This window comes from Telopea speciosissima, chromosome 1, assembly GCF_018873765.1.
Source record: "Telopea speciosissima isolate NSW1024214 ecotype Mountain lineage chromosome 1, Tspe_v1, whole genome shotgun sequence".
Lineage (NCBI taxonomy): Eukaryota > Viridiplantae > Streptophyta > Magnoliopsida > Proteales > Proteaceae > Telopea > Telopea speciosissima.
In genome coordinates, this window is record NC_057916.1 from 20,240,264 (window position 1) to 20,265,815 (window position 25,552).

General features: G+C 39.0%; 2 protein-coding genes across 4 annotated transcripts in view; one reads left to right on the forward strand and one right to left on the reverse strand.

Annotated features, from left to right (window-relative positions):
* The window catches only part of LOC122639118 (protein DETOXIFICATION 20-like), a 28,694-nt gene extending 15,555 nt beyond the window's left edge, over nucleotides 1–13,139 (forward strand). The window contains exons 3-8 of one of the 3 annotated variants that reach the window (XM_043831958.1): nucleotides 11,166–11,252; nucleotides 11,370–11,426; nucleotides 11,520–11,758; nucleotides 12,263–12,381; nucleotides 12,589–12,675; nucleotides 13,025–13,139. In XM_043831958.1, the coding sequence (XP_043687893.1) occupies nucleotides 11,166–11,252; nucleotides 11,370–11,426; nucleotides 11,520–11,758; nucleotides 12,263–12,381; nucleotides 12,589–12,675; nucleotides 13,025–13,096 (661 nt within the window). In that variant the 3' untranslated portion in view covers nucleotides 13,097–13,139. The remainder of the gene's footprint in view (nucleotides 1–11,165; nucleotides 11,253–11,369; nucleotides 11,427–11,519; nucleotides 11,759–12,262; nucleotides 12,382–12,588; nucleotides 12,676–13,024) is intronic. The other 2 variants (XM_043831971.1, XM_043831964.1) reach the window with 2 other exon arrangements.
* A 5,061-nt stretch (nucleotides 13,140–18,200) lies between these two features.
* Nucleotides 18,201–20,619, reverse strand: LOC122639167. Its single transcript, XM_043831998.1, has one exon. The coding sequence runs from the start codon at nucleotides 20,564–20,566 to the stop codon at nucleotides 18,263–18,265; it is 2,304 nt and encodes a 767-aa protein (XP_043687933.1). The 5' UTR covers nucleotides 20,567–20,619; the 3' UTR covers nucleotides 18,201–18,262.
* Nucleotides 20,620–25,552: the final 4,933 nt, after the last annotated feature.

Below are 25,552 nucleotides of genomic sequence, written 5' to 3' on the forward strand. Positions count from 1 at the left end.
TACAATATTTAGTCAAAAAGAATATTTACATCAAAAGAGTTAAATACATCCAAAAAGAATAAAATCAATAACAACTTTGTCACATCAGACAAAAGCCACTAAAGGCACAACTGTCACAGGTACAGGAATCGTCATGCTCATCTAGATTGGCACTCATGAAATCACCGCTCAGATCAGTAGCAGACTGAAGGGCATAGACATCATGAGTCAGCTCTGCCTCACCTGCAAGATCACCTAAAAAGAGAGAAACCTCGAGGGATGAGCTCCACTGAGCCTAATGAGGGAAAAGGCACACAAACATACGCATATAGTCCATGGATGCATGTTTCATTTTCATATAAACATATAATTCTAACAAGCAAAATGCCTAAGTCTCATGGAGTATATGTGCTACTACAACACACTAGGCTGGTCCTGAAACTCGCACATCGATCATCCAAAGATACAACCCTAGTTGCGAGTGGAAGCTAGCCGGTCCCGGAATGCGCCATCGGTTACCCAACAAACCCCCTTGATAACCCTAAGTTGAGACTTAAGGTTGGATCGAATCTGGTAAGAGGAGAAGTTTGTAGCAAGAAGAAGAGGGAGAGAAGAGGAAGAGAAGAGAATGCGAGAAATCGATTATGTGTGTTGAGTGATTCTCAACACACATATTAACTTCATTAATTAAGTCTTCCAAATTACACAAGCCTCCCTAGGGAGGTAAAGGGAAATAAGACAAGAAAGTAAAAATACAACTTAGTTATGTCTTATAACTAGACAGTGACAGAACTACCCTTATACAAGATATTCTAATAACTCTAACACTTCCCCTCAAGCTGGAGAATAAATGTCATACATTCCCAGCTTGCACAATAGAGTACTAAAAAGACTAAGAGAGAGACCCTTGGTGAAGATATCTGCTATTTGATCACCTGTCTTCACAAAGGGAGTACAAATGCACCCAGAGTCCAGCTTCTCTTTGATGAAATGACGATCAACCTTAATATGCTTGGTTCGATCATGTTGAACCGGATTATGGGCAATGCTTATGGCAGCTTTGTTGTCACAATAAAGTCTTATTGGCCCTTCAGTTTCAAAGCTCAAGTCTTGAAGAAGTCTTTTCAGCCATATGAGCTCACATACTCCATGGGCCATGGCCCTAAACTCAGCCTCAGCATTGGATCGAGCAACAACTGGTTGTTTCTTGCTCCTCCAGGTAACTAGATTACCACCCACAAAGGTACAATACCTAGAAGTAGATCTCCTGTCAGAGATTAAACCAGCCCAATTAGCATCTGTGTAGCCTTCAATCTGCAAATGGTCATGCCTGGCAAATAGAAGACCCTTTCCTGGACAGGATTTCAAGTATCTAATGATACGATACACTGCTTCCAGATGTCCACTCTTGGGAGCGTGCATGAACTGACTAACCACTCTAACTGCATAAGAGATGTCTGGTCGAGTCAAGGAGAGATAGATTAGTTTCCCAACTAACCTTTGGTACTTGCTTGCATCTATAAGAGAAGAACCACATTCATCACCAAGTTTATGATTCGGATCAATGGGGGAAGTAGCTGGTTTGCATCCCATCATCCCTGTCTCTTTCAGAAGATCCAAAACAAATTTCCTTTGACAAATGTTGATCCCTTTCCTTGATCTAGATACCTCAATACCCAAGAAGTATTTCAAGAGTCCAAGGTCTTTGATCTCAAACTGTTTAGCCAGATAAGACTTCAATCTATTTATCTCAGCAACATCATTCCCAGTCACCACAATGTCGTCAACATAGACAATGAGGGCTGTAACTGTACCATTACCTCTCTTGATAAACAAGGTATGGTCAGCTTGACTCTGATAATACCCATTCTTCAGAATGGCTTGTCGAAATCTCTCAAACCAGGCCTTAGGAGACTGCTTTAGGCCATAGAGAGCTTTCTTCAACAAACATACTTTCCCTTCAGCTGAGGGACACGTAAAACCAGGTGGAGGCTGCATGTATACTACTTCTGCTAAATCTCCATGAAGAAATGCATTCTTCACATCCAATTGGTACATTGGCAAATCTTTATTGGCTGCTACTGAAAGAACCCTGATGAAGTTATGCTTGGCTACAGGGGTAAAAGTCTCCTGGTAGTCAATGCCATACACCTGACTATACCCTTTTGCAACCAGCCGAGCTTTGTACCTTTCCACTATACCATCGGATCTATACTTGATTGTATAAACCCATCTGCATCCAACTGGAGTTCTCCCCCTGGGAAGATCAACAAGTGTCCAAGTATTGTTCTTCTCTAGAGCCACCATTTCCTCAGTCATTGCTTGCATCCATTTTGGATTGGATAAGGCCTCTGTGACATTTTTGGGAATGGAAGAAGACTCAAGAGCAGTGAAAAAAGCAACACCTGTAGGAGAAATGGAGTCATAGGAAACAAACTGGGCTATGGGATTAGTACAGGTTCTCTTCCCCTTTCTCATAGCAATGGGAAGATCTAGTTCAGAAGGAGAGGAATTACCTGAGAGAGGAGCATGAGATTGAGGATGTGGATCCAAAGAGGGATTTTGGCAGGGTGGCTTGTACCATGGTTGCTTCCCTTTTCCATTCAACAAGGATTCACCTCTTGTGAATACAACATCTTCTTTGAATCTTGTACCCTTGTATTCTGTTTCCCTGCTAGCATCAATATTAACAACATCCACTTCTTTGTACTTTCCAATATCAAATAGGAATGGGGAAGTGAAGGTAGGCAAGGGAGATAGGAAGGAAATTACATCCGCATTCTGTTCACTGCTAGTACTCTCCCCCTGAACAGAATGGCGAGAGGAAGAAGAAAAGAAAGGAATAGACTCAAAGAAGGTGACATCTTTGGAGAGAAATCGCCTTCGGGAAGGAGGATGGTAGCACTTATACCCCCTTTGGTGGAATCAAAGTAGCCCAAGAAGATGCACTTGAGAGCTTTAGGGTCAAGCTTGGTGCGGGCTGATTTGTTGACATGTATATAACAAACACAACCAAAGACTCATGGAGACAAGGGAAAAGCTGAGGATTGAGGAGCAAGAAGAGCCAAGGGGGGTTTGGAGCCAAGGAGTGGACTTGACATCCGGTTAATAAGAAAGGCAGCGGTAAGAAGTGCATCAGACCAGAAGGTCTTAGGCACATGCATACCAAAGAGAAGACCCCTGGTGATTTCCAGCAAATGGCGGTTTTTACGTTCAGCTACCCCATTTTGCTGTGGGGTGTTAACACAGGCCAGTTGATGGATGATGCCATTATCAGAAAAGAACTGTTGGAGCCCCCCATACATGTACTCCCACCCCTTATCAGCTCTAATAATTTTGATGTGAGTACCAAACTGAGTACTGATAAGTTGATAAAAATCTTTAAAAGCATCACAAACATCACTCTTTTGTTTCAACAAAACAGTCCAAGTAGACCGAGAATAGTCGTCCACAAATGAAACAAAATAACGAAATCCAGATAAAGAAGTAGTGGGAGAAGGCCCCCAAACATCAGTATGAACAAGGGAAAAAGGTGCAGTAGATCTATTACCACGATAAGGATAAGATGTGCGACAATGTTTAGCAAAAATACAAGATTCACACTGAAAAACATAAGATGCAGGAAAAGAAGTAAACAAGTGGGGTAACTGTCTCCTCATGACAACAAAAGAGGGATGACCCAAACATTGATGCCAAAGCATAACAGACTCCAAAGTACTACGGTCATTCCGACCACAAACATAAGCTGCAGCAGTAGATTGAGCAGGTAACCGTGGCTCAAGAAGATAGAGTCCTCCTTTCTCAGTCCCACTGCCAATAACCCTCTTTGTCTCCAAATCCTGAAAAACACAATAAAAAGGAAAGAAAGTGACACAGCAATGTAAGGATTTGGTTAGGTGACTCACTGATAATAGGTTAGTAGCAAAGTCGTGAACATGAAGGACAGACTCAAGGGAAATAGAAGGAGTAACCCGCACATTACCCTTACCAGAGACAGAGGAAAGGGAACCATCGGCAACCCTTACCTTGTCCCGGTCAGAGCAAATGGAATAGGAATCATAGAACTGGGACATACCAGTCATGTGATTAGAGGCTCCAGAGTCAATAATCCAGGTGGGTACAGTAGGGGCAGCAGATGAGACCTGCAGAGCTGAGGCAGAAGTAGTAGACCCTCCAGAGGTAGAACCAGTAGCTGACCCTCCAAGGTGAGACATCAACCGACGTAAGGCTGCAATATCATCCTGTGAGAGGGAATCAGGAGTCGGCTGCGGTCCAGGTGGCTTAAACTCAGATGTCACAGAGTGAGCCTTAGCTCCCCCTCGCTTGCCTCCACGGGCACTAGATGAACCACCACGCATACTAGGGGGCTGCCCATGAAGATCCCAACACCGGTCCTTGGTCTGTCTAAGCTTGCCACAATGGTCACATTTGTATCTCTCACGGTGATCTCCACGAGATGGACCCTGGCCTTTCCCCCCACTTTTCCAGTCTCTGTGGGAACTAGAAACAAGAGCAGACCTCTCTGTTGAGGGTACAATATCCATAGTGGTCCTCCGGGTTTCCTCACTTTGCAAATAACTGCACACGTCATCCAGAGATGGAAAGGGAGATCTCCCTAAGATTTGCAGGCGAAGAGGCTCATATTCAGGGTTGAGACCACCAAGCAAAATAAGGATCCTTTCCTTTTCTTGGCTCCTGTAGACCTTTGCCTGATCATCAGAATTGGACAATTGGAGATTGTTATAGTGATCATATTCCTCCCACAAGCTAATAACAGAGTTGTAGTACTAAAAAATACTCCTATCACCTTGTTTCATATGAATGATTTTTTGGAGAATTTGATACACTTTTGTTGAATCTCCAACTCTATCAAAAACTCTGGATACACTGTCCCAAATATCTTTTGTTGTCTCCTTACTCATAAATCTCCGACCTATCTCAGGTTTCATGGAGAATATCAACCAAGTCATGACAGTGGAGTTCTCAGTCCCCCACTTGAGATAGCCTGGATCTGTGGTAGCAGGAGTTGTGATAGACCCAGTAATGTACCCCAACTTTCCCCTACTGCGTAGGGACAACTTCACAGAACGGGACCAATCCAAATAGTTGGTATTGTCCAACTTCACAACCGAGATCTGGGTGTTGGGGTTGTCAAAGGAAGCCATGGTTGGGAAACCACCACTTGGGCTGCCGGCTGTAATTGGTCCATTGACCTCAGAATCTTGTCCAGACATAGTGGACATACTAGGCAAACACTAACAATCAATATAAGTTGTTTGCGCAAGTGGGGAATATACTCAACCCAACCAAGGAGGCAAACCAACACACAAATGGTACTCAAACAACCACACCAATAGGCTGAGACCAAGCCTAAGAACCAGCAAGCATATAAAGAGCAAGAAACTGCATAACTCAACCCAAGAACCAACAACCTTTAGTTCATAGCACCCAATAAGTGTATCAAGATACAATGCAGTCCATTCTCAATCACATTCAGTCATCCAATACAGCAGGCCTCAACAAACACCAAAAAACAGAGCAGCCGATACCTGCATAGCAGCAGGAAAAGAGCAGTAGCAGTCCTCTGATCCTCCACTTTCAAGAGCAGGATTTTAGGGCTTCAAAAAGACACTCCCATACGACATAAATGAGACAAGTTCCAAGGCCAGCCAAGCTGCCAAAGGTAGGATTGAATCTGAGACAGACCAAGGCTGGCGGAAAAACAGAGACTGTTTCCAAGGTTTCAAGACATTTGAAAGCTAAGTAGCATTCCCTTTCAACAAACAAGAGATGTGGAGTCTGAAACAACACCCCTAGGCGATGCAACTCCAATAGGTCTCATGCCAAGATATGGAGAAGAGAAGGAGAACCAAGAAGAAGCGTCACAGGCTGGCGGTAACTTGGCATTCTTCTTTCATAGCTTTAAATCACCCTCAGCAGCTCCTAAACTCTCTCCAACTTAGAGAATACCACTCCCAAGACTGTGAGGAGTATAGTATCTCACATATACAGCCTCTAATGGAACCCCCTTTACATTTATAGGGTTCCAAAGAGAGGAGAAGATGATCACTGAGCTCAGCCGACTCTCAAACCAGAGATGTTGGCTCTGATACCAAGTTGAGACTTAAGGTTGGATCGAATCTGGTAAGAGGAGAAGTTTGTAGCAAGAAGAAGAGGGAGAGAAGAGGAAAGAAGAAGAGGAAGAGAAGAGAATGGGAGAAATCGATTGTGTGTTGAGTGATTCTCAACACACATATTAACTTCATTAATTAAGTCTTCCAAATTACACAAGCCTCCCTAGGGAAGTAAAGGGAAATAAGACAAGAAAGTAAAAATACAACTTAGTCATGTCTTATAACTAGACAGTGACAGAACTACCCCTATACAAGATATTCTAACAACTCTAACACCCTAGTCCTCTCCTGGTCTCGGAACTAACACATCGGTCACCCAGGTTTAGGAATAATATTCCGGAAATAACACATCGGTCATTACCATCGATTATCTAATACCTTACCCCCTGTTGGCAAGGGGTGTGGTGCAGGGTATGATAATCCTAGCCGCATGCTCCTAACATGATGTTATGCATGTATAAGGGTATAATCCGTGTCCCATACCATGGATATACAAATACACATGTTCTGTTCAACATTCCAGTATGCACCATGACATTTCATACACTACCATCTCATGCTCATAATCCAACTAACAAGTATAACTTACAATATGAAGAATGATATACATGTCAATTATGATGCATTATCATATAAATGCAGCATACAATAAAATAAAAGAAAGAAACACTCATAAAAGAAGTCAGACATCCCACTCACCTGACTTTGAGTCGGTGAATATCCCGGAATCAAACTCAATATAAAGCCCGTAGAGGCCTCTCCGATCAATTTATCTCTAGTATAAAACATGTGTAATTATAGCATAGTTAGTGTGTGATTAAACCCAAAGTACCCAAACAAAATCAGTAAAAACAGAGTCTGCAGGGACCACTAGATGCTTTATCTGGTTGATCACCCATCGACCGGTGGTCGATACAAAACTCGGATTTCAAATTCTGATTCACCAAGGTTGATCCATGAATCAAAACAAGGAGAATTAACAGAGGGGAATTCATTAACATGGTAAGATGAGTTGATTCTAACCTAAATCCCCACTAATTAACTGGAATCTGCTTCCAATTAAACAAATTAACCTAAAATCTGGATTTAAAGAGGGTTACACAACTGAGGTCCAGATTCTAACTTAAATAGGTGATAATTATGCCCAACTGTTGCAGAAAATAATAAGGCTGAAGCATGCTGAGCTTTCCAGCTCAGCATGCAAGGATCCATACAAGAACAACTAGGTTTCTATCCTACTGGTATTGACTATTGAAATACAACAAAAGAAAGCAAATGGATTAAAGACTGGAGTTCCTACCTGGCAGTGATGACAGTCAGTAGCAGCAGATGGCAGCAGAAGCTTCACTTCAGGTCTCTAGACCTTCTCTCTCTCTTCTTCCTTCTTCTCCAGAGCTCAATTTCTAAACCAGAATAATATGAAATGAATATTAAACTCATGGTTGCTATTTATATGTTTAGGTTACTGAGGCTCGTTTGCCTGCACAACTTTAAGATATAAATCACATTAACTCTGCTCATCAGGCTGGGTGGCCCACCATCACAACTCTGTAAGGTGTACAAAGTAGCTAATGAATCTCACAATGCGATGAGACATGAGCGAGAAGACCAGACACAGAGCATGTGGGCCCCACAGAGGATTAATGCAGTTCGACAGTTCATCACCACCGCATGATCATCTTGGCTGATCATGGATCGGCCTCTTGGATCGACCGGTGGTTGCTGCTGAATCTAATCAACAGGCTATTACTTCAAGGCCTCAATTAACACTTGAAGGAAATTAAAGCTTTCCTCTTGACCTTTGATTGTTATAGTTCACATATCACCAGTGTCAGTGGGTGCCATGGTGGGACCTACATCATCCAAAATTAATAGTTAGACCCGGTTTAAGTGCGTGTATGACAATTTACAATGGGTACTAGTGACCGTATAGATATATGCAAGTGTTATGGCAGCGTATCTGGAGGCTGTGGCAGTGTACTGGTTGAGTTGGCATAGTTGAATTCGTCAAACAAGTCAGACACAAATTGGTTAGTTTACTAAGGCTTCTGGGCATGTGTGGCAATGTTCGAAGGTTTTTTGTAGTGTTTTATGATGGTTGTTTTTGTTTGATAGAGGTTGGAAGCAACAAGTTTTTAGTTTATATCAGTTTATGAAAGTGTATCATAGGATCACGCGGAAGGGGTAACTTTGGAGCTGATTTAGAACAACCACTTGGTAGAATCTAAAGAAGGCATAAACTGGAGAGTTGTAGTGCGATGAGTCGTCCTTGCAACGCAATTGGAATCACCGAATTTCGAGTTTGTATGGAGAAGTTATGTTGATTTCCATACGGTCGCACGATTTAGGAGAAAATCTGGGAAGGTTGCAAGTTTGGAGGTAATAATGCATATACAAGGTGTTTTGATGTTATTCAGATTTTTATGATGTGGGTTCCATTTTTCATGTTTTGAGCATATGGGTCATGTGGTGTGCATGATGAAATGCTTAGTGATAGTATTGGGATGTGTTAGAAGTGTTAGAGATGATCTGGGAGTGTTTCGAATGTTTTCGGGATGTTTAGGCACATGTTCAGTGTGTTTCGTGGCCCAGGGGCAATTCCATAATTTTGCATGGCCTTGGTGCATCTAATATATGTTTGGATGAGTTTGATATGTGTGCGGCACATGGTTTGGTGTGCATGAGTTTGTGAAGTTCATGAGAGAATGCATAGGAATGGTTATGAGTTGGGGTTTATAAGTGTGTGGGGCCCACCAGGGGTTGAGGTGGCAAGTATTGAGATGACGTGGCAAGAAATTAGGCCACATGGCCTTTGGAGTAGAGCTGGGCTGGTATACTCATTGGCAGCATCATCTGGGCCTCCTAACCACACAGACAGGCAGTCATGCACACACACATGAGAGGCACAGGGCCAGCAGACATAGGCAGCATGGGCGGCAACATAGGCTCAAGGCCAATTCAACCTGGGCAGCACAAGGGCTGCGGACAGGCATGTGGCCTGGCAGCCGTGCGCGTTGGGTGGCATGCCTGCAGAGGCCCCCACACGCGCGAGCATGGTACCCGGGCCTATGTGTGTGTTAGGCAGCTTTGCAAGGTAACAAGGCTTCATGCCTTGGTTTATTTTCAAGAACTTTTTCTTGAGAGTGCACTTGAGTTAACCGGGGCCATTTTGGCCCCAGGGGTTTTATAAAAAAATTATACAAAGTCGGGAGGGGCTTAAAGTATATCCAAAAATGCGTGGGGGCTATGTGTAATATGGTGCTTTTTGTGAGATTCAAAATGGTCGGCTCATATTGAGCCACGGCTGCTCAGATGTTGATCGAGTGGAGCGCAGTGAATCGATTCCGCAAGATCCAGGCGCGAGTCATTTAATTGGCAGCGTGTATTGATGCTTTGGTAAGCCTCACTATTCAGAGAAATTTCAAAGATCAAGATTCCAAAGCGCATACTCGAATTAGCTGCGCAGAAAAGCACGCACGTGTGCCACTACAAGAAGATCGAGATCCCATTTGAGCCTTGATTTAATGCCGCGACAGTGTACCATGCACTAACTTCGAGATTCTGTTTGGTTGGTTTTTAAACATCAGCACCTTCTGTGTCAGGTACACACAGATCTACGGATCAAGATTCCTGGCGCCATTTTAAATAGTGAACCTCCGAAATGTCACAGAAATTGCCTCAAAATGACAAATTTGCCCTTTAAACTTCAAATGGCCATAACTTGGCCAATTTAAGTCCAAATCTTGTGATTCAAATTGGGGATTTTCCAGAATTTCGCAGAGAACACATTGGGAGTGCTTGGAAGAGCTCATGTGTGCCCAGGAGTTCAATTTGTGAGGGTTTTTTAATGCTCAATGTGTTTGGGTGCATGGAATGACTTTGAAGATTGCTTGTGTTAATCATTTTGGAGGTGTGTGAGCTTAGAGGAGCTTGTGGTGGTGATTGTGAGTGGAGAACTTCAAGTGGCTAGCCCACTTAGGTGAAATCCTACCTTTCTTTCCTTAGTAGATTCTAGGTTCTGTTGATGCATGATGTATACACCTAGTTGATCATTGTGGGATTAGGGTTTTCAATTTTACACTCTTATTTTCATTGTAATTGCCTTTTGAATTGTTGCTCATGAGGTGTTTGTAAAAATCCTAGATAGACTTAGGTACTCATAGTTGGGGGTTGTGAGTGTTTGGGGTAGTTGCCCTTCGTCTTTGTACGATCAATGACCAAATCTCCAATTGTAGTTGCTGTATTGGAGAGTATTTGTGCAAATACGAAACCCAATATGGGTATTGCACCGTAGATGTAGGATTATTGCCGAACCATGTATATTTTTGTGTTGTGGTTTGTCACTTGTGCATTTGAAGTGTTGTGGTGTGTGCAAAGTGGGTGTGTTACTCTAGATAGGCCTAACCAATCTTGGTGGTAGGCGGGAGTACACACAGATTGTAGCTGGCCAATGGGGTGCCCGAGCCAGTGGTTGTAACATTGCTTTGGTTCAGCTCTTGGCAGCCTGTGAGTGTGTGTTTGAGATTGGTGACAGTTAGTGGGACTGATTTGTGAAAGATTGTTTTTGGAGACCACTGATTTACCCCCCCTCTCAGTAGTGAAACCTAGTACAACAACCTCTTACTCTTCAGATGATAGAGTGGGTTACATCCCTACTAGAAAAAAGAAACAACAAAATATAGAAGCATTCTGAGCGACATACCAATTGGACAAAGTTATTTTCTTGCCAACCATAGGAAGCAGTCTTTAGAGACAGAGAGGGGGGGGGGTTAATATATATATTTTTGGAAAAAAGGAAAAAAAGTACATTGCAAATTTTGTGCAATGTAAAAGGTCCTTTCTGTTATATTTAATTTTAGTTATAGATAAAAAATTTTTATATTTTGAAGAGCTTAATTGAATCCAACCATTATGTCTTTCATCTTCGATGTTAACCTCCATTAGGAGCCAAATAAAAGTTCAGATTTTTTAACTTATTGTCCATGGTTCCATGCAAGAGTTTATTTTTTGAAACATTTTTAATTCTCTATAAATTTTCCTCTTTCTTGGCAGCTTAGAGTTATGGTACAATGCAGTGCTAGTCTTATTGGCAGGCTACATGAAAAATGCTACTATAGCCATAGCTGCCTTCTCTATCTGGTAAGATTGACTGGCTATGTCTTCTCTTTTAATATTTGTTTCACGCTTCTTATTTTTCTTTCTTCTCTAAAAATCTTTTGTTAACCTAGATACTTTCAAATTAATCTGAATTCGCAGCCTTAACATCACTGCTTGGGAGATCATGATACCCCTTGGTTTCTTAAGTGGAGCTTGGTATGGCTTTAATAACTGACCATCTATAGATTTCCTCATAGGTCCTTTCTCTATATTAAAGGTATTTTATGCATGTACTTTTTGTCATTACAGTGTTCGTGTTGCAAATGAATTGGGAAATGGAGATGCAGAAGCTGCAAAATTTGCCGTTAAAGTCAACTTATGTACTTCAATGTTTATTGGTGTGCTATTTTCCGTTCTGTTTTTGGTTTTTGGTCATGTCTTATCCTATGCATTTACAAGCAGCTCAGAGGTGGCCAGAGCTGTATCGAGCCTCTCCACTTTACTTGCTTTGTCAATCTTGCTCAATAGTATTCAGCCAGTACTCACAGGCAAGCTTCACTTCCTCATCTTCCTAACAAATGAAAATTTCTGTAATTTAGACCATACCATGTTACGATGTTCCTCCCTCTAGTATCCAATTGATGGGTTGTATCATAATCTACTGATACAACAGATTGCCCACCTAAAGAACCAACATTAATGAAACCCTATACTTACATTATGTTCTGTAGCATGTGAGCTGCTTGTATTATGCTTTTATTTTATCCTTGTTTTGATGTAGTTTTGTGGATGATCTTATGCACCTTAATCCTACTTGAGTAGTTGACTTTTTAATTATTTTATTTTTCATGAATACGATAACTCTTTGTCCAGAAATAAAATAAAAAACAGCTTGGCAAAAGATTGCTTCAGCCAAGAAATCAAATTGAATTGGGTATTGAAAATGATTGTTGGCTACGCAATTTCCTTTGAGGAATAATAATTAGGTTAGCCATTTTGCTTTATCTGCTTATCTGATATATTTTCACTTCTTTCATAAATTTTGTGAACAGGGGTGGCTATTGGTGCTGGTTGGCAATCTGTGGTGGCATATGTCAATCTTGGTTGTTACTATATAGTAGGGATTCCTATAGGAGTTTTGCTTGCTTATGTTGCAAAACTTGATGTTAGGGTAAGAAGCAATTATCTAGCTCTAAAGGTCAGATAATGTTGTTCTCTGTTCCATAATGATCCAATTGTTAATGATGTTGTAATTGAGTCTCAAATATCGATCCCATCATGCTATGATTGCTATCGTAATGACTTTCGAAGGTTCCTCATGTTAATTCCCTTGCAATAAAAACTGTTCTTGGACTCACTTGTTCCTTATTTGTCCCAGGGTATCTGGATTGGAATGATGTGTGGGGTTGCATTGCAAACTCTTGTGCTTCTTTGGATCACTTGGAAAACTGATTGGAACTCTCAGGTACACAACACAGTACATCAGTACATGTCATGTTATAGAAAGATGAAGTTTAGGGTGTGTTTGCTATATACAGTACCTCAAATAGCTAAGTATACACAATGAAATGCTATTCATTGATGAAACATAAGTTAGCATATGATCTTTGTGATTTATATGTTCAGCTTGGCTGAGTTAATTTGTATAGTCTGAATTCATTCCTCTGTCTGCACATTTTCTTTTTTAAATATATGCATTTTTCACCCATTTAGGTTGCAGCTGATTTCTGGATCATGTTCATTAGATTCTCACTCTTTATCTGTGGTATTTAGGTTCTTTGAGTTGTTAGATGACTAATAACTTATGCTTGCAGGTGGAAAAAGCATCACAACGTCTAAACAGGTGGTTTTTGGCACCTTCTCATGGGAATGATGAGAACACATGACATGCTTGATGAGAGAGTGAGCATCTATTTTTCTACTCTGTATGCAGAGGAGAATTTAATTACCTGAAAAAAAAATTTAAGTCAAATTTGTGATTGTTATTGTTTAGGTTCAGTATTGCCTTGTGTAAAACTCTACTGATGTTATCCTACCATAGGTACCAATTAGAAGCTAGCGTAGGTAAGCCCTAATGAAGCTTTCCCTTTTGCAGACAAATGATTGGACATGTATTTATTTATTTATTTTTGCCTCATAAGCATAAAGCTGCTCATCTTATTTGTTTCATAGTTATTACATGAATTTGTAATCTATTTGCCTAATTTAAGGGCCTTCGCTTCGCTTGATGTGATAGTTGGTAAAAGCTTGGGCTGCCATTGTGAAGATGCGGGTTTGAAATAATGCTGAAGGATAGGACAAACCTCAGTCCACCCCTCCTAGGGCACTCAAACTCTCAAAGTGGGACTTGCAATGAGTAACAGCCCTCGGCCCCCCTCACCTAAAAAGTCAGCATGCAGAATAAACTAAACAGATGAATAAAAAATCAAACACATAAAATGTATGAATTCTAAGTGCATTTAACAAGGTTTCTCTGATTATTGTGATAGGAAATAATTGCTAAGATGGAATATTAGTGGAAGCTTTCCCCTATAAGATATATATGGGGTCCTATTCAGCAGTCTGGTGGCTGAATTGGGTAAGTTGGATGAATATATAAATTCTAAAATGTACTTGTATCACTTCCGAATTTTTCTCATATAGAAAGTGAGATTCTAACCCTAGAACAGATTTGAAATTTGTATAACAATGAAGATGACGGTGGTTTGGTTCATTATTGTAACTCTGCCTATTCTACTCCAAGGATGGATGACTGAAGTGTTTAGAAAACGGTGATGGGAGGTTGCTTCTTCCACACTGTTACTCTCACTTTTCTTCTCCCTCCCCTTGCAATAGACTAGCAAGATCCCCGCGCTATGCATGGGGTAAATTTTAGAAAGATTTTTAAAGGGAAAAAACATTAAGAAATGCAAATATGTTACAGTAAAGAGAAGAGTTGAAACATTTTAGTTACATCGAAATAAATCATTCTCTACTATATGTTCGAATGTTGATGGTGAATGGTGCTCATATTTACAGCTGCATCTTGGCCTTAAGTTGACCAATTAAACACAACCATTTGGATCCATTTGATCATCCAGATATGCTGAAAATTGCATTGAAATATTAGGACTCAAAACACAAAATATCTCAATTCAAGTTCCAAGGTTCAGCTTCAATGGTCATTCACTTGCTTGTACTGGAACTTAAATTTCTCAATCAGTCATAAATTACAATACTCTCTAAAATCTTGAACTTTGAAAAAATATCTTATGAAGATTATTTATTACCTATTTTATATTTAATGGGTAAGAAAATTTAGTATCTCTTACACACAGGTCCATCCCTTTCTTGTGCAAGTCAAAGATTGTAATTTACCTTGATATTTTCAAGGATAATTTTGTTATTTCGTAGGTTTTAAGTTCTGGAGGTTGTAGTGGTAGTGGAAGCATCTCAAGTTAAAACAAAAAATAAATAAATGAAGGATTGGGAGCTTCAAAATTGTATTTTCATGGCATACAAGTAAGGAATTATGATTAACCTTAATATTTTTGAGGAACATTTGGTCTTAATTAATATTGAGTTCCCTACTACATAGTAGGACCATCTTGCATAGAAGTGGACCCACTATGCGAAGTGATCAATTTGTGAATGGTGTCACATTGTGCTAGCACTGCCCATTTTAGAATTCAGATACTTATTTACAGAGAGGGAAGGGTGGAGGTCTCCTCAAAGTAAGGGGAGAGGGGGAGATCCAACAAGAGTTGACTTGACAGAGTTGGATGAAAGTTGATGTTTTTATCTATGTGAGAATAGAAAAAGTTAGAACAAGTGTCAACCATACAAAATTTCAGAAAGAAAAAAGAAAAAAGGGGAAATATTGTGCTCTCTCATTGTCTCACATTTGCTTAGTATGTATAGAATATTAGAATGACTAACTCAGCTGCAGCTGCCATTTTACTGTGACTTCGCGGATCCAATTCCAATCATTTTCTAAATTGTTTAACATCTTGATTGAAGCACACACTTGTCCCCCCAAGTTTTTGCTGTGATTTTTGGTTTCTAATTCACTAAGGGTCCTCTGAATTTTGAAATTGAGTTTTCAAATGGCTTAGGGATTCCCATCCATATGTGGGATAACTTCTCATCCTCCTCATTTAGAGCAATACTTGAGGATGCAATGCATAGGGGACTTAAAAGAACAAATCTTGATTTACCGTAATCATAGAAGATATACAACAGTTAAAGGTGTGAAACTTTAGACATTTCCATAATAACCTACAAAATTAATAACTATGCATTTACAGATGATGGATGAATAAACTTACTAAATTTATTAAACGGAACTCTCATGCTCAAACATGTGCAAAACAAAGCTGGAATTAAGTACCTGACATCCAGAAATTTATGTAAAATTGATGAGGACTGCTTAAGTGGTTTAGGTTGAGAAGAACTGAGACGGAATTTTTTGACATAGTAAAGATGGGGAGTCAAAACTTCACGTTCTGTATTGGGTGAAGGTGTGGCCTCCTAATGATATAAGAGTTATCAACAGTGCTTTTCCAGGGAACTGGCTGCAGTGGTGATCTTATATTGGGGAGTTCAAGTCTATGGAGGGTGGTTGAAGCTAAGTAGTGTTTGAAATTGAACATGGGATGGTAATAAAGTTTGTTCTGAGTGGAGTGTCTAGAAGGCATCTCAAAAGTTCATTGGGGGCATTCTTTGGGATGTGAGGTGTGGGAGTATGGTAGGGGTTTGGGAAGATATTTGGCACCATGAGCCCTTTCTTAATATTTAGTTTCCAGCTTTCATTCTCTTGATGTCAATGAATTAGCTTTTGTGAGCATAACACAGTGAATGGGAAAGTTGTTTATGAACTTGCCATTTTGATGGAATCTTATTATTTGGAAATGGAGAAATAGCAGCTATTTCTTGCTTGACTAGACGTTATACCCTTTTGCACTGATGAGTAGGATGAAGGGCCATAGGAAGTTTTGGTGGTTTTGTTTCAGTTAATGTCATTATCATTTCTTTCAGGCTAGGCAGTGCATTGCAGTATCTTTCCAGCTTCAGATTGTGTGGCCTTTGGAAAGTGGCTCCATCCATAGTTTCATTCTTTTGGTGAATGGTACTTGGACAAGATACTGACATCAATTATTTGCATAGTAGTGAGCGTGTGACCAACTGGTACACAATATGCAAGGAGGTGAAGGGGGTCAACCATTAATCTTCATAGTAAGTTTACATTGAGTGTTTGAGGCAGACCTATGAAGTATCTTTTTGAAGTTTGTTGTGTGGGAAGGTGTGGCTGATTTTTTTGATGAGATTTTTGTTAGTTGGTTGATGATTTTGTGATTCCATGACAAATTCTATCCTTAGTGATCTGTTGTGATGTATGGAAAGACATAATGGTCTTATTTTGAGGATATAAATGAGTTGCCTGAGGTGCTCGATTAGAAGGTGAAACTGATGATGGTCCATATGGTATCTGCTCTCAAGGACTGATTTTTGTAGCGCTTTGACGATGATAGAAGGGAACTTGTGTTTGAGTGTAGTTTAATCGACATGTTCTTGTCTTATGTATGGTCTTGGCCAAATTGGGTTGCGTTTTTTCAGGTGCCTTTCGTAAATCTCCTGTCATATATATACATCTGAAATTGATAGTGTCAGTTTCCTAGATTGAAACAATTTACTACATTTCAAAGAAGAAAAATTTTCTGGTGTGTTGAACTTTATGCATAGTAGTTATATACCGCAAAGGGGGCACCACCTAATGACAGCTGCAGTAGGAATCCTGGAGTTGACCAAAATTGTTGTGTTTTTTCATGATAGGAAAAAAAAATTGATTTTGCATTTCCATTTTAACTGATCAATGGGGAGTTTCCAGATATGGAAACATTTTCCTTTTGGGGTTCATATTAAGAAATTGAGCCATCTATTTAAGCCTTGGGTAGTGAACTCATCCGTGATTTTGTGTAGCAGAATAGGCTCTGTTTGTCTTCGCCTCTGGGTGAGTCCAGCAAATGATGCACCACACAAATTCCTGTATTCTTCGGGATTCTTCTTTCTCGTTTCGAATTTTTCAAATTTTCATTTCACCTTCAAGTCAGCAACCCTGTAATTGCATTTGTGCACAACAGAAAAACTTATCCCTAATCTTAAAACGTTATTTGAAATATGCCAACTCATGTAGATGTCCTCCTAATGTAATTCATGGGAAGCCCATTGATTTTATCCTTAATTTTTGGAAAGAAAACCAATACTGTGATAATTTACGTGTTATCTCTCATTCTTAAATGTTGATTTAGTTTCCTAAGGAAATTTAAGTTTCAAAACTCGACTTTTGTAAGCAATGACCCATTTAAGTAAGGTTAATTTTGAGATTTGGATAATGTGGTTTGCTAATGCCTAACTAATAGGGCTACTAATCAAGAAGTAATTAATATCATCTGTGCTTGTTAAAAAATAAAAAGAGAACACAATGCTATTATGCACCAACCAAGGCTGAATAGTAGGATGGCATGGATCAAATGGTTTGCCAGAAAATATGATTGTTTGAATTGTTTGGTTTAGATTTTAAATTATTTTAGGTCAACGAGGTATCCAAACAGAAAACATGCCCAACCTATGGTCCTACCATCTCTTAAAAGTATTTAAATGAAAATCTAAATATACTTTTTATTTTATGAAGCAAAACTTTCAATAATTCTCCTGCTCTGGTAGTACCTTATCTATGTAATACTTTTCAATCTGAACCTCGAGGGCCAAATTTCATTAAATTTCATAACTGATTACTTGTTATGTTGAATGAAGCCCATATATGTGCATTCTGAACTGTACCATTCAAATATGGTTTATCTGAATCATTCCATCATGTGTTCAAGCATCAAGCTTCTAACCCTAATATGGTTATCTGAATCATTGTCATCATGATCATTATTTGTATAGCCAATACTTTAATAGCCGTAGAGAAGTCATCCAAAGACATAATAGGATTGAATTTTCTCATACAAAAAAGATGTTTGATGGGGTGCTTACTGAAAAATAGGAATTTTTGGTTTAAGTTGAGAGATTCATTCATACTCCATAGTTGAAGAAACTCCACCAGTAGTCAAATGCTTGCCACAAATCCAACCCTCAGCATAAAGTTGGCTGTTTGTGCGAGTTGATTGTCTAAGAATTTGCTTAAGGTGTTGTGCTGTACCGAACATATATGCAGCATTTCTAACTTTTCCTTCTCTATCTTCAGTACGACCAAATGAACACTCTTTAAATATGGCATGAGGAAGGTTGATTAGACAGTCACCAACTAAATCCGAAATTATTTTCTCCAACCAGTTAATCAAGTTCTCTGCAGTCTGATACTTCTCATGATCAAGCAAAATTGTTTTGCAAGTTCTGTACAAACTGTTGGCTGCCACTAGCTTAGTAGACCATTGATGGGGCAGCTTATTTATCATTTCCTCATTATATCTAAAGACTTGTTTTTCTACAGTTTCTGCAAATCTTTTGATTATCTCCTCAACAGAAAGTGTCACAGGAACACCATGATCAAAGGCAATCTTGCAGAGATCTATGTTGAGCCAAAATCTGTAAAGATCAATGCTGAGCCATACATCTGCTGCTGCTTTCCTTATATTCATCAACCCTGTGCGGCCTGTATTTTGCTCCACAAAATTGACAAATTCCAAGCATTGTCGTACGGCTCTTAACAACATCTTTATTCTTTGTTGGTCTGTGTAGGGAAGTGAAATGGCAATGCTAGTGAGAGTCACTATAGGCAAAGCCCAACAATTGGGAGGTTTCTTGGAAACCTCATTTCTTCTTTCACGGCTACAGTTGTAGAAAAAATCATCTTCTTCCCTTGGAATGAAAATAGATGTTACTTCATCGTTATCGAACTCAAGAGCACCCTTGAAACCTTCTGTAGCAGTGCATTTCTCCTCCAAAAGCTTGATCAGGTGGTTAGGTCTATTCTTCCAGCCACTTGTAATCCACTTATTCACATCTTTGAAACCACTTTTCAAGATCAACTGGACCAAATCTTGTTCCCCATCAAGATGCAACACAAAATAATTCAGATTGTATTGCTGGTTCTCATCATCTGAATCACTCATTGTTTCATTTTTTTCGTTGATTCCTTCTTCAGCATCCAAATGACTTGGATATGCTACCATCTCATTTGACAATCTCTTGTTGCTACAGAATGATGAAATGAAGAACTTTTTGAGCCAACTGACTAGCAATAGAGGAACAAGTCCAATAACCTTGCTTACCAAAACAAAGGTCCTCTGTGTTCCAATAACAAGATTCAGGATATGGGCTTTTGAGGAATGAGCAATAACTCGGCCCTGTCTGTATGGAATGTGGAAAGGTAAAGGGGAACTTTTCCAGTCAACCAGCTTCTCGAATCCATATTTTTCATCCTCAAGCACATTCAATACAGTTTTGCTTCTCATCTTCAAGTGGACAGCATTTATCCATCTAAGAGCTGGGCTTATGGTTCCAAGTGCTATAACAAGAGCTTGTGAAACAAACACCACCCAAGTTGTCCAGCCATAATCAGATTTTCCACTACAGAAACGCATAGAACCTGGAAAAAGGTATGACCTAACCACAGCTTCCACTAAGATCAGAGCACTAAAGAGTGAGAAAGCTCCTGCTCCGTTGCAGGTCTCTGAGCTTCTCAGGACATGGAAAGGGCTACTTGAATAAGCCATCATCGAAGATTCCTCCACCAACCTTTTCATGTATTCAAATGCCTCTTCATCGGAGCCACTTGGCTCATCGTGTCTAATGCCAATAGAGTTTCCCCATTTCAAATCATGTTGTTCATTCAGTATACGCCTAGTGGTTGGAACAGTTGAAGCAGAAAATCCCAAAAGTGAAATTAGAACCAGCATGAAGACCATGACAATTGCATGTTCAGGTAAGAACACATAGATCACTCCTGTTCCCATTTGAATACAGATATTGACAACAACAGTGATCACAAGCAAACCAACTGCCACAACATTTGAGAGGAGTTCAGGGTTGCTCATGGTTCCTAAAGAGGGCATAAAGTCAGCAATCACAATGCAGATCAGAACAGTGCCACTAAGCTTGGACAATTGGTCCTGCCGGCTTGGCATGGAAGTGTTTAGATCAACAGGCAGCTTGGTTGCTATTGATATGAGAGTTAGAGAAGTAGCATTGAGAGAGAAAAACCTACATGGAAACCAGGGTATTCTACTGCGGAATCCATGGAAAGTATCAAGAAACATAGCAAGGAAACATACCAGAGATGCTCCAGCTATGTAGAGGCCAATTATGGGTAAAGGTCCAGTGAAGTCTGAATCGTTTAGAGATCCATCAGCATTGCAACCATGGTTTCCCATTTCAACCTCCCTAATTTCTCTTTCTTTCTCAGTGTCTAATCTTGTTGCTTTCTTCTCTTCAGTTTATATTCTCAACATTCCATAGTGCTAGGTCAAGTTAGGGTTCTTAAAATACCTTTTCTTCATATACAAGTTAAGTTAGGATTCTTAAAGAGTCTTTTCTGGCCTATGCTTTTCTTCATGTACAGGTAAGGTAGAACAACATGAAATTCGATCTATATGATAAAGATCACAATACCAGGGTATGACGTATGAGTGACAAAATAATGACTCTTAAAATCTCCTTCCAGTTAGAAATGCCTAAATGAAAGAAATTGTCTAACCTTATTTTTGCGTCTAATGTCACCCCATTTCCACCTCAATCTCATTTCAGTGCCAAAGGAAAATGTTCATAATCCTCAAAAGTATAAACCAGTTGGATTCAGTCTATTTGGTTAAGGATCAGAATCCCTATTTGTGAATCCTACCGTGAATAAGAAATCTCTCTCATAATATATTGTTAGGGTTCCATGTTGGGGCGAATGCACAACCACGAGAAACAAACAATCACATACAACAGAAGGAATTTATCGTGGTTCGACAAGTTTACATACATCTATTCGAGAGAACTAGAGATTTTTCACTATTTTCTAAAAAAATCTCTACATCACTCTTTTCCTCATAAAATGTTCCCTTTTACTGTGGACTAGGGTTTTCCCTACAAATATAAGATATTGAGAAACCCAAAACCCTAATCCCCATAATTCTTCCCTGTCATGTAATTGATGGTTTTATAATGAATAGTTGATAATCTTTTTAATATAGAACACTCAAATCGATACAATGACTTGACCCATGTAATCGCTTACTGGATAAAATAGTAGAAGGGACATTTTTTTTCATCAATTGCTGAATTGACAACCTATTTATTAAGTTAATGTATAAAGATAAAGTAAACAGAATTTTTTGAATTACAAAAAAAAACGAAAAATAAATAAAAGAAACAACTTTGCTGACAATTATCTATAAAAAAAAAAAAAAACTTTGCTGATAATTACAGATATCTTGTCTGGTGGGAAGAATCCTCCAAATATTCTCCTCTATTTTTGTTGAAAAAGAAAATATATATATTAATTAAAAACCTGTTACATACTTATGTATAGTAGGATTACAGTACCAATCCTCCATGGATTTCATAGCAAGGTTCCTAAGTTGTTCCAGGATTGAGTTATCAGTACATAAGTTAAAAGAAACTTAAGAAAAGTTGGATGTTAGATCTGCCAATTCCAAAAAATTAGGAGCAATATTTCGGGGGATAGTTGTATGATTCGTCAGATGAAGATACTCGCACAGATCATTATTGTAGCAAAACCCCTCTTGAAAATTGATCCCAACTTTTGTGGCTAATTTCCATCCTTGAAGTAAGCCTTCAAGTTCTACCTTCATCTTGTCTATAGTAGTATGTACACCTGCAGAGTATTCTACTCTTGAATTAGAGTCCACTCGATATTTTGGAATTTAAAATCTAATATGAAGAGAGAAACGAAGATATGCTCATTACACAAAAAAAGGGGGGAATGCCTCATAAGAAATTGAGCGTGAGAGCCAAAGCTCAAACTCATTCTAATTACAAATACAAACTCAATTACAATTATGTGGATCCACAAAATACAAGACATACCCAACTCCAACATTCCACATGAACACAGAAGTAATTTTCCATTTCGGATGATACTTATAGGTGTTTGAACACCTTCTCCTTAACCAGTAGTATTAGACCCAAGAAAGATTTAGACTTCCACAATTACGTATTACTTGACACAATAAGCTTTATGAAGAAGTAAACAAGTTTTCTTTTGTGATCTACATTGAAAATTATAAGATAATACTTATATTTTTTTTTTGAAAAGTAGTTTTTTATCCGAGAGTGTGGCCTACGTCAGCACTCCCCATATGTCTACTTCTCTCCTCCTCAAAACAGTGAGACAGATGTGTCTTTTTATATAAAGAGGAGAGAGATAAATTCATGGGAGTGTTGGCATAGGTCACTCTGAGATAGAGAACTTTCACCCTTTTTTCTTGTTTTTTTTTTTTTCATGAACCATCTGTGATGCACGCAGTGACGCTCATTCATAAGTGGGTCATTGTGATTTGTGAATTCACAAGGAATGACGAACCCTGAGCATAAGGACAGGGACCGCATTCCTCATCTTACGTTTCCTAAACAAATGTGAAACTGTCAAAGGGAGCATATCACATCCGAACAAAGGCTGTGGGCGACTTGGGGTGTGGGTGCAGGTCCACACTCCACAGTCCCCACTTTTCTTGAACCTGGTATGGTGGGGCCAGAAGGAACTTTGCCTCTTCTTGGGTGACTTTGATCTCTCTCTCTCTCTCCCTCGGATTTGGGAGTTGGGGTGGATAATTAGTGCGTCAATACTTACTGTGCTTTTAATTAACTACATGTCTGGATTATCTCTAAGCACAACAAGGAACTGTCTGTGCAATATCTATCCTACATAATAAACAATGGTTATATAATAAAAAAAACAATGGTGTTCACATTGATATTCTCTCTCCTATTTTGATTATGCGAGTCTCATGTGGACCTCACATGGATGATATCATTCTCCAGACCTTCATTGGTGTAGCATGTAGATTCTTTCTTACACCGTCATTGTAAGAAATCCTCCTTTATTTTACCCTCATATTAAAGTATTTTCACATGATAAATATGAATAAACTTGTCAAGCAACTGCTGATTTCTTCCTTTTAACATGATAAATATGAATAAACTTGTCAAGCAACTGCTGATTTCTTCCTTTTAACATGATAAATATGAATAAACTTGCCAAAAAAACTGCTGATAAATGTGAATAAATTGCTGATAGTAACATCTTTGACTTTATTTACAAGGCCTTTCTCCTTTTTAACATGATAAATATAGATAAACTTCCCAAGAAACTTCTTAAAGATATGAATATTCCATCAACTTAGGGGTTCACTAAAAAAATGAACTTAAACTATTAGGTGGAGATAACCCAAGGGTTAATGAAGATATCCAAGGTCCCAAATTTAATCGATGTAATATTCCCAACACTCCCCTTTAGGTAGGGGTGTCAAAATTGGGACCAAACCAGGCAAACTGGCCTGGATCGAACTGCACCGATGTCTTATTGGATAGGTTTTGGATTGGGGTATTACGACCCTGAAACCGAACCGAACCATACCGAAAACGAAAGAACCTAACATCAAAATCAAAACCGGTTCAAAACCCGAATCGAAACGGAAATCAAACCGATCTACCCCCGATAAGAAGCCCATAAAAAATCATATTTGCCATAGTTTTATATTAATATGTATGTTAAAAAAATTCAAACCAGATCGAAATCGAAACCGATCCCAATAAAAAACGGATACAATCCGGAATCGAACGTGTTAGCAGCAAGAAAAGCGCTAATGCTCCAATTATAATCAGGTGTGCTAATACGTCCAACAAGAAAAGCGGATCTACGACCACCCTATATAACGGGGCAATGACAGACATGGTCTAAGGATATATGAAAGACATTTAAAGTTCTACACTTAATTAACTGATGTGGGACTATTCCCATCAAACTCCTTCATGTCTTACAACATATTCAGATTTAATGGTGCTTCATTCTTAATTTGGTCTAATTTGCTATTCTTAACCCTCAATCTTCGTCTGGGAGACAGACTCCTAAATGTTAGGTTGACCTACTTTCTGTCTTAATTACATTGATATATAAAATTGATGTGTTTGGTTCTTCCAAAAAATAAGAAAAATGTTTGATAGAAAGAATGCCATCTTTTTTTTGATGAAAGTATAATCACCCAAGCCACAGACCAATCCCAAAAGGTTAATCGATTTTTAGGATCATAGAATGACGGATATACACAACACACACCACACTCGCATACCCCTTCTTTTTTTTTGATGGAAGTGTAATCACCCAAACCACACGCCGAAAGAATGCCATCTTGAAATAAGAGAATCTAGTGGTGTTTTTGCAATTCAAATGCTTTGGATTGGCTACTCTTGGAGGGACAAATTTTCTAATCATGAGGTAACAATGGAAAACAATTATTCCTACCTAACAACATGACATATAATCAAGCCACCCTTTCAATTATGAAATTAAAAGAAGTTTAATTTTGCATTAGGTCCCTTTTTCTCATTTTTTCAGAAAAATTTGAGTTTTTTTTTTTAATTTGATAAAAAGAAAAATTCGAATTGATTAATGAACTTGTACCAAAAATTAGATACTTTTTTGATCAAAACCTGGTCAAGTCATTTTCTTCTCTAGTGGACAAGGAATTGTCAGGGGTTGGCTTGAAGTGGTGGTTACCATTCCTTTGGAGGTGGCGTGTGCGTTTGATCAAAAAAATCTATAGCTTACACCCCATAGTAGGTCGGTTTAGTCCCCACATCGAGTGTGTTAGATGTCTGTGTTTATATTTATTCATATTACGCGACTTAAAAGCTTGGTTAACCCTTTTGAACTGGTGTGTATTATTTGACCAAAAATAATTGGGGGTTTTCACATGAGAAGAGTCATATCCATCTCTGACTTTGACTCTTTTAATAACGGAGTATTGAATGTGCCACATGTATCATATTACCCATTTTCTTCCAAACCATTCTTTCACATGTAAATAACGACGAAGAAGTACTCTCAGAGTACCTTTCTTTTAGTTAGCTAATCAAGTTTCCAAGTTTTTTTCTTCCTCTTACCTATGGTTCGTAACTCCTATTCCTAAACTCAAGCAAGCACCGACTCGGAAAGGAGTCATAATCTGCACAAGGTGGACTAAGAATATGCCGATTACTTAATTAATCTTTGATTAATTCTTTGTTAAAATGTATTTTTTGGACCAAGTTTTCCTTAAGCTAAAGTGAATGGAAATTGTTTAATTGATCGAGGCTTTCGGATGGGTGAAGGAGGATATCACATAATAGGGGAAGATATACTCGTCTTCGTTTAA

Coding starts and splice junctions, on each gene's coding strand:
- LOC122639167 (XM_043831998.1), bottom strand. CDS start 20,566: ATGGGAAACCATGGTTGCAATGCTGATGGATCTCTAAACGATTCAGAC.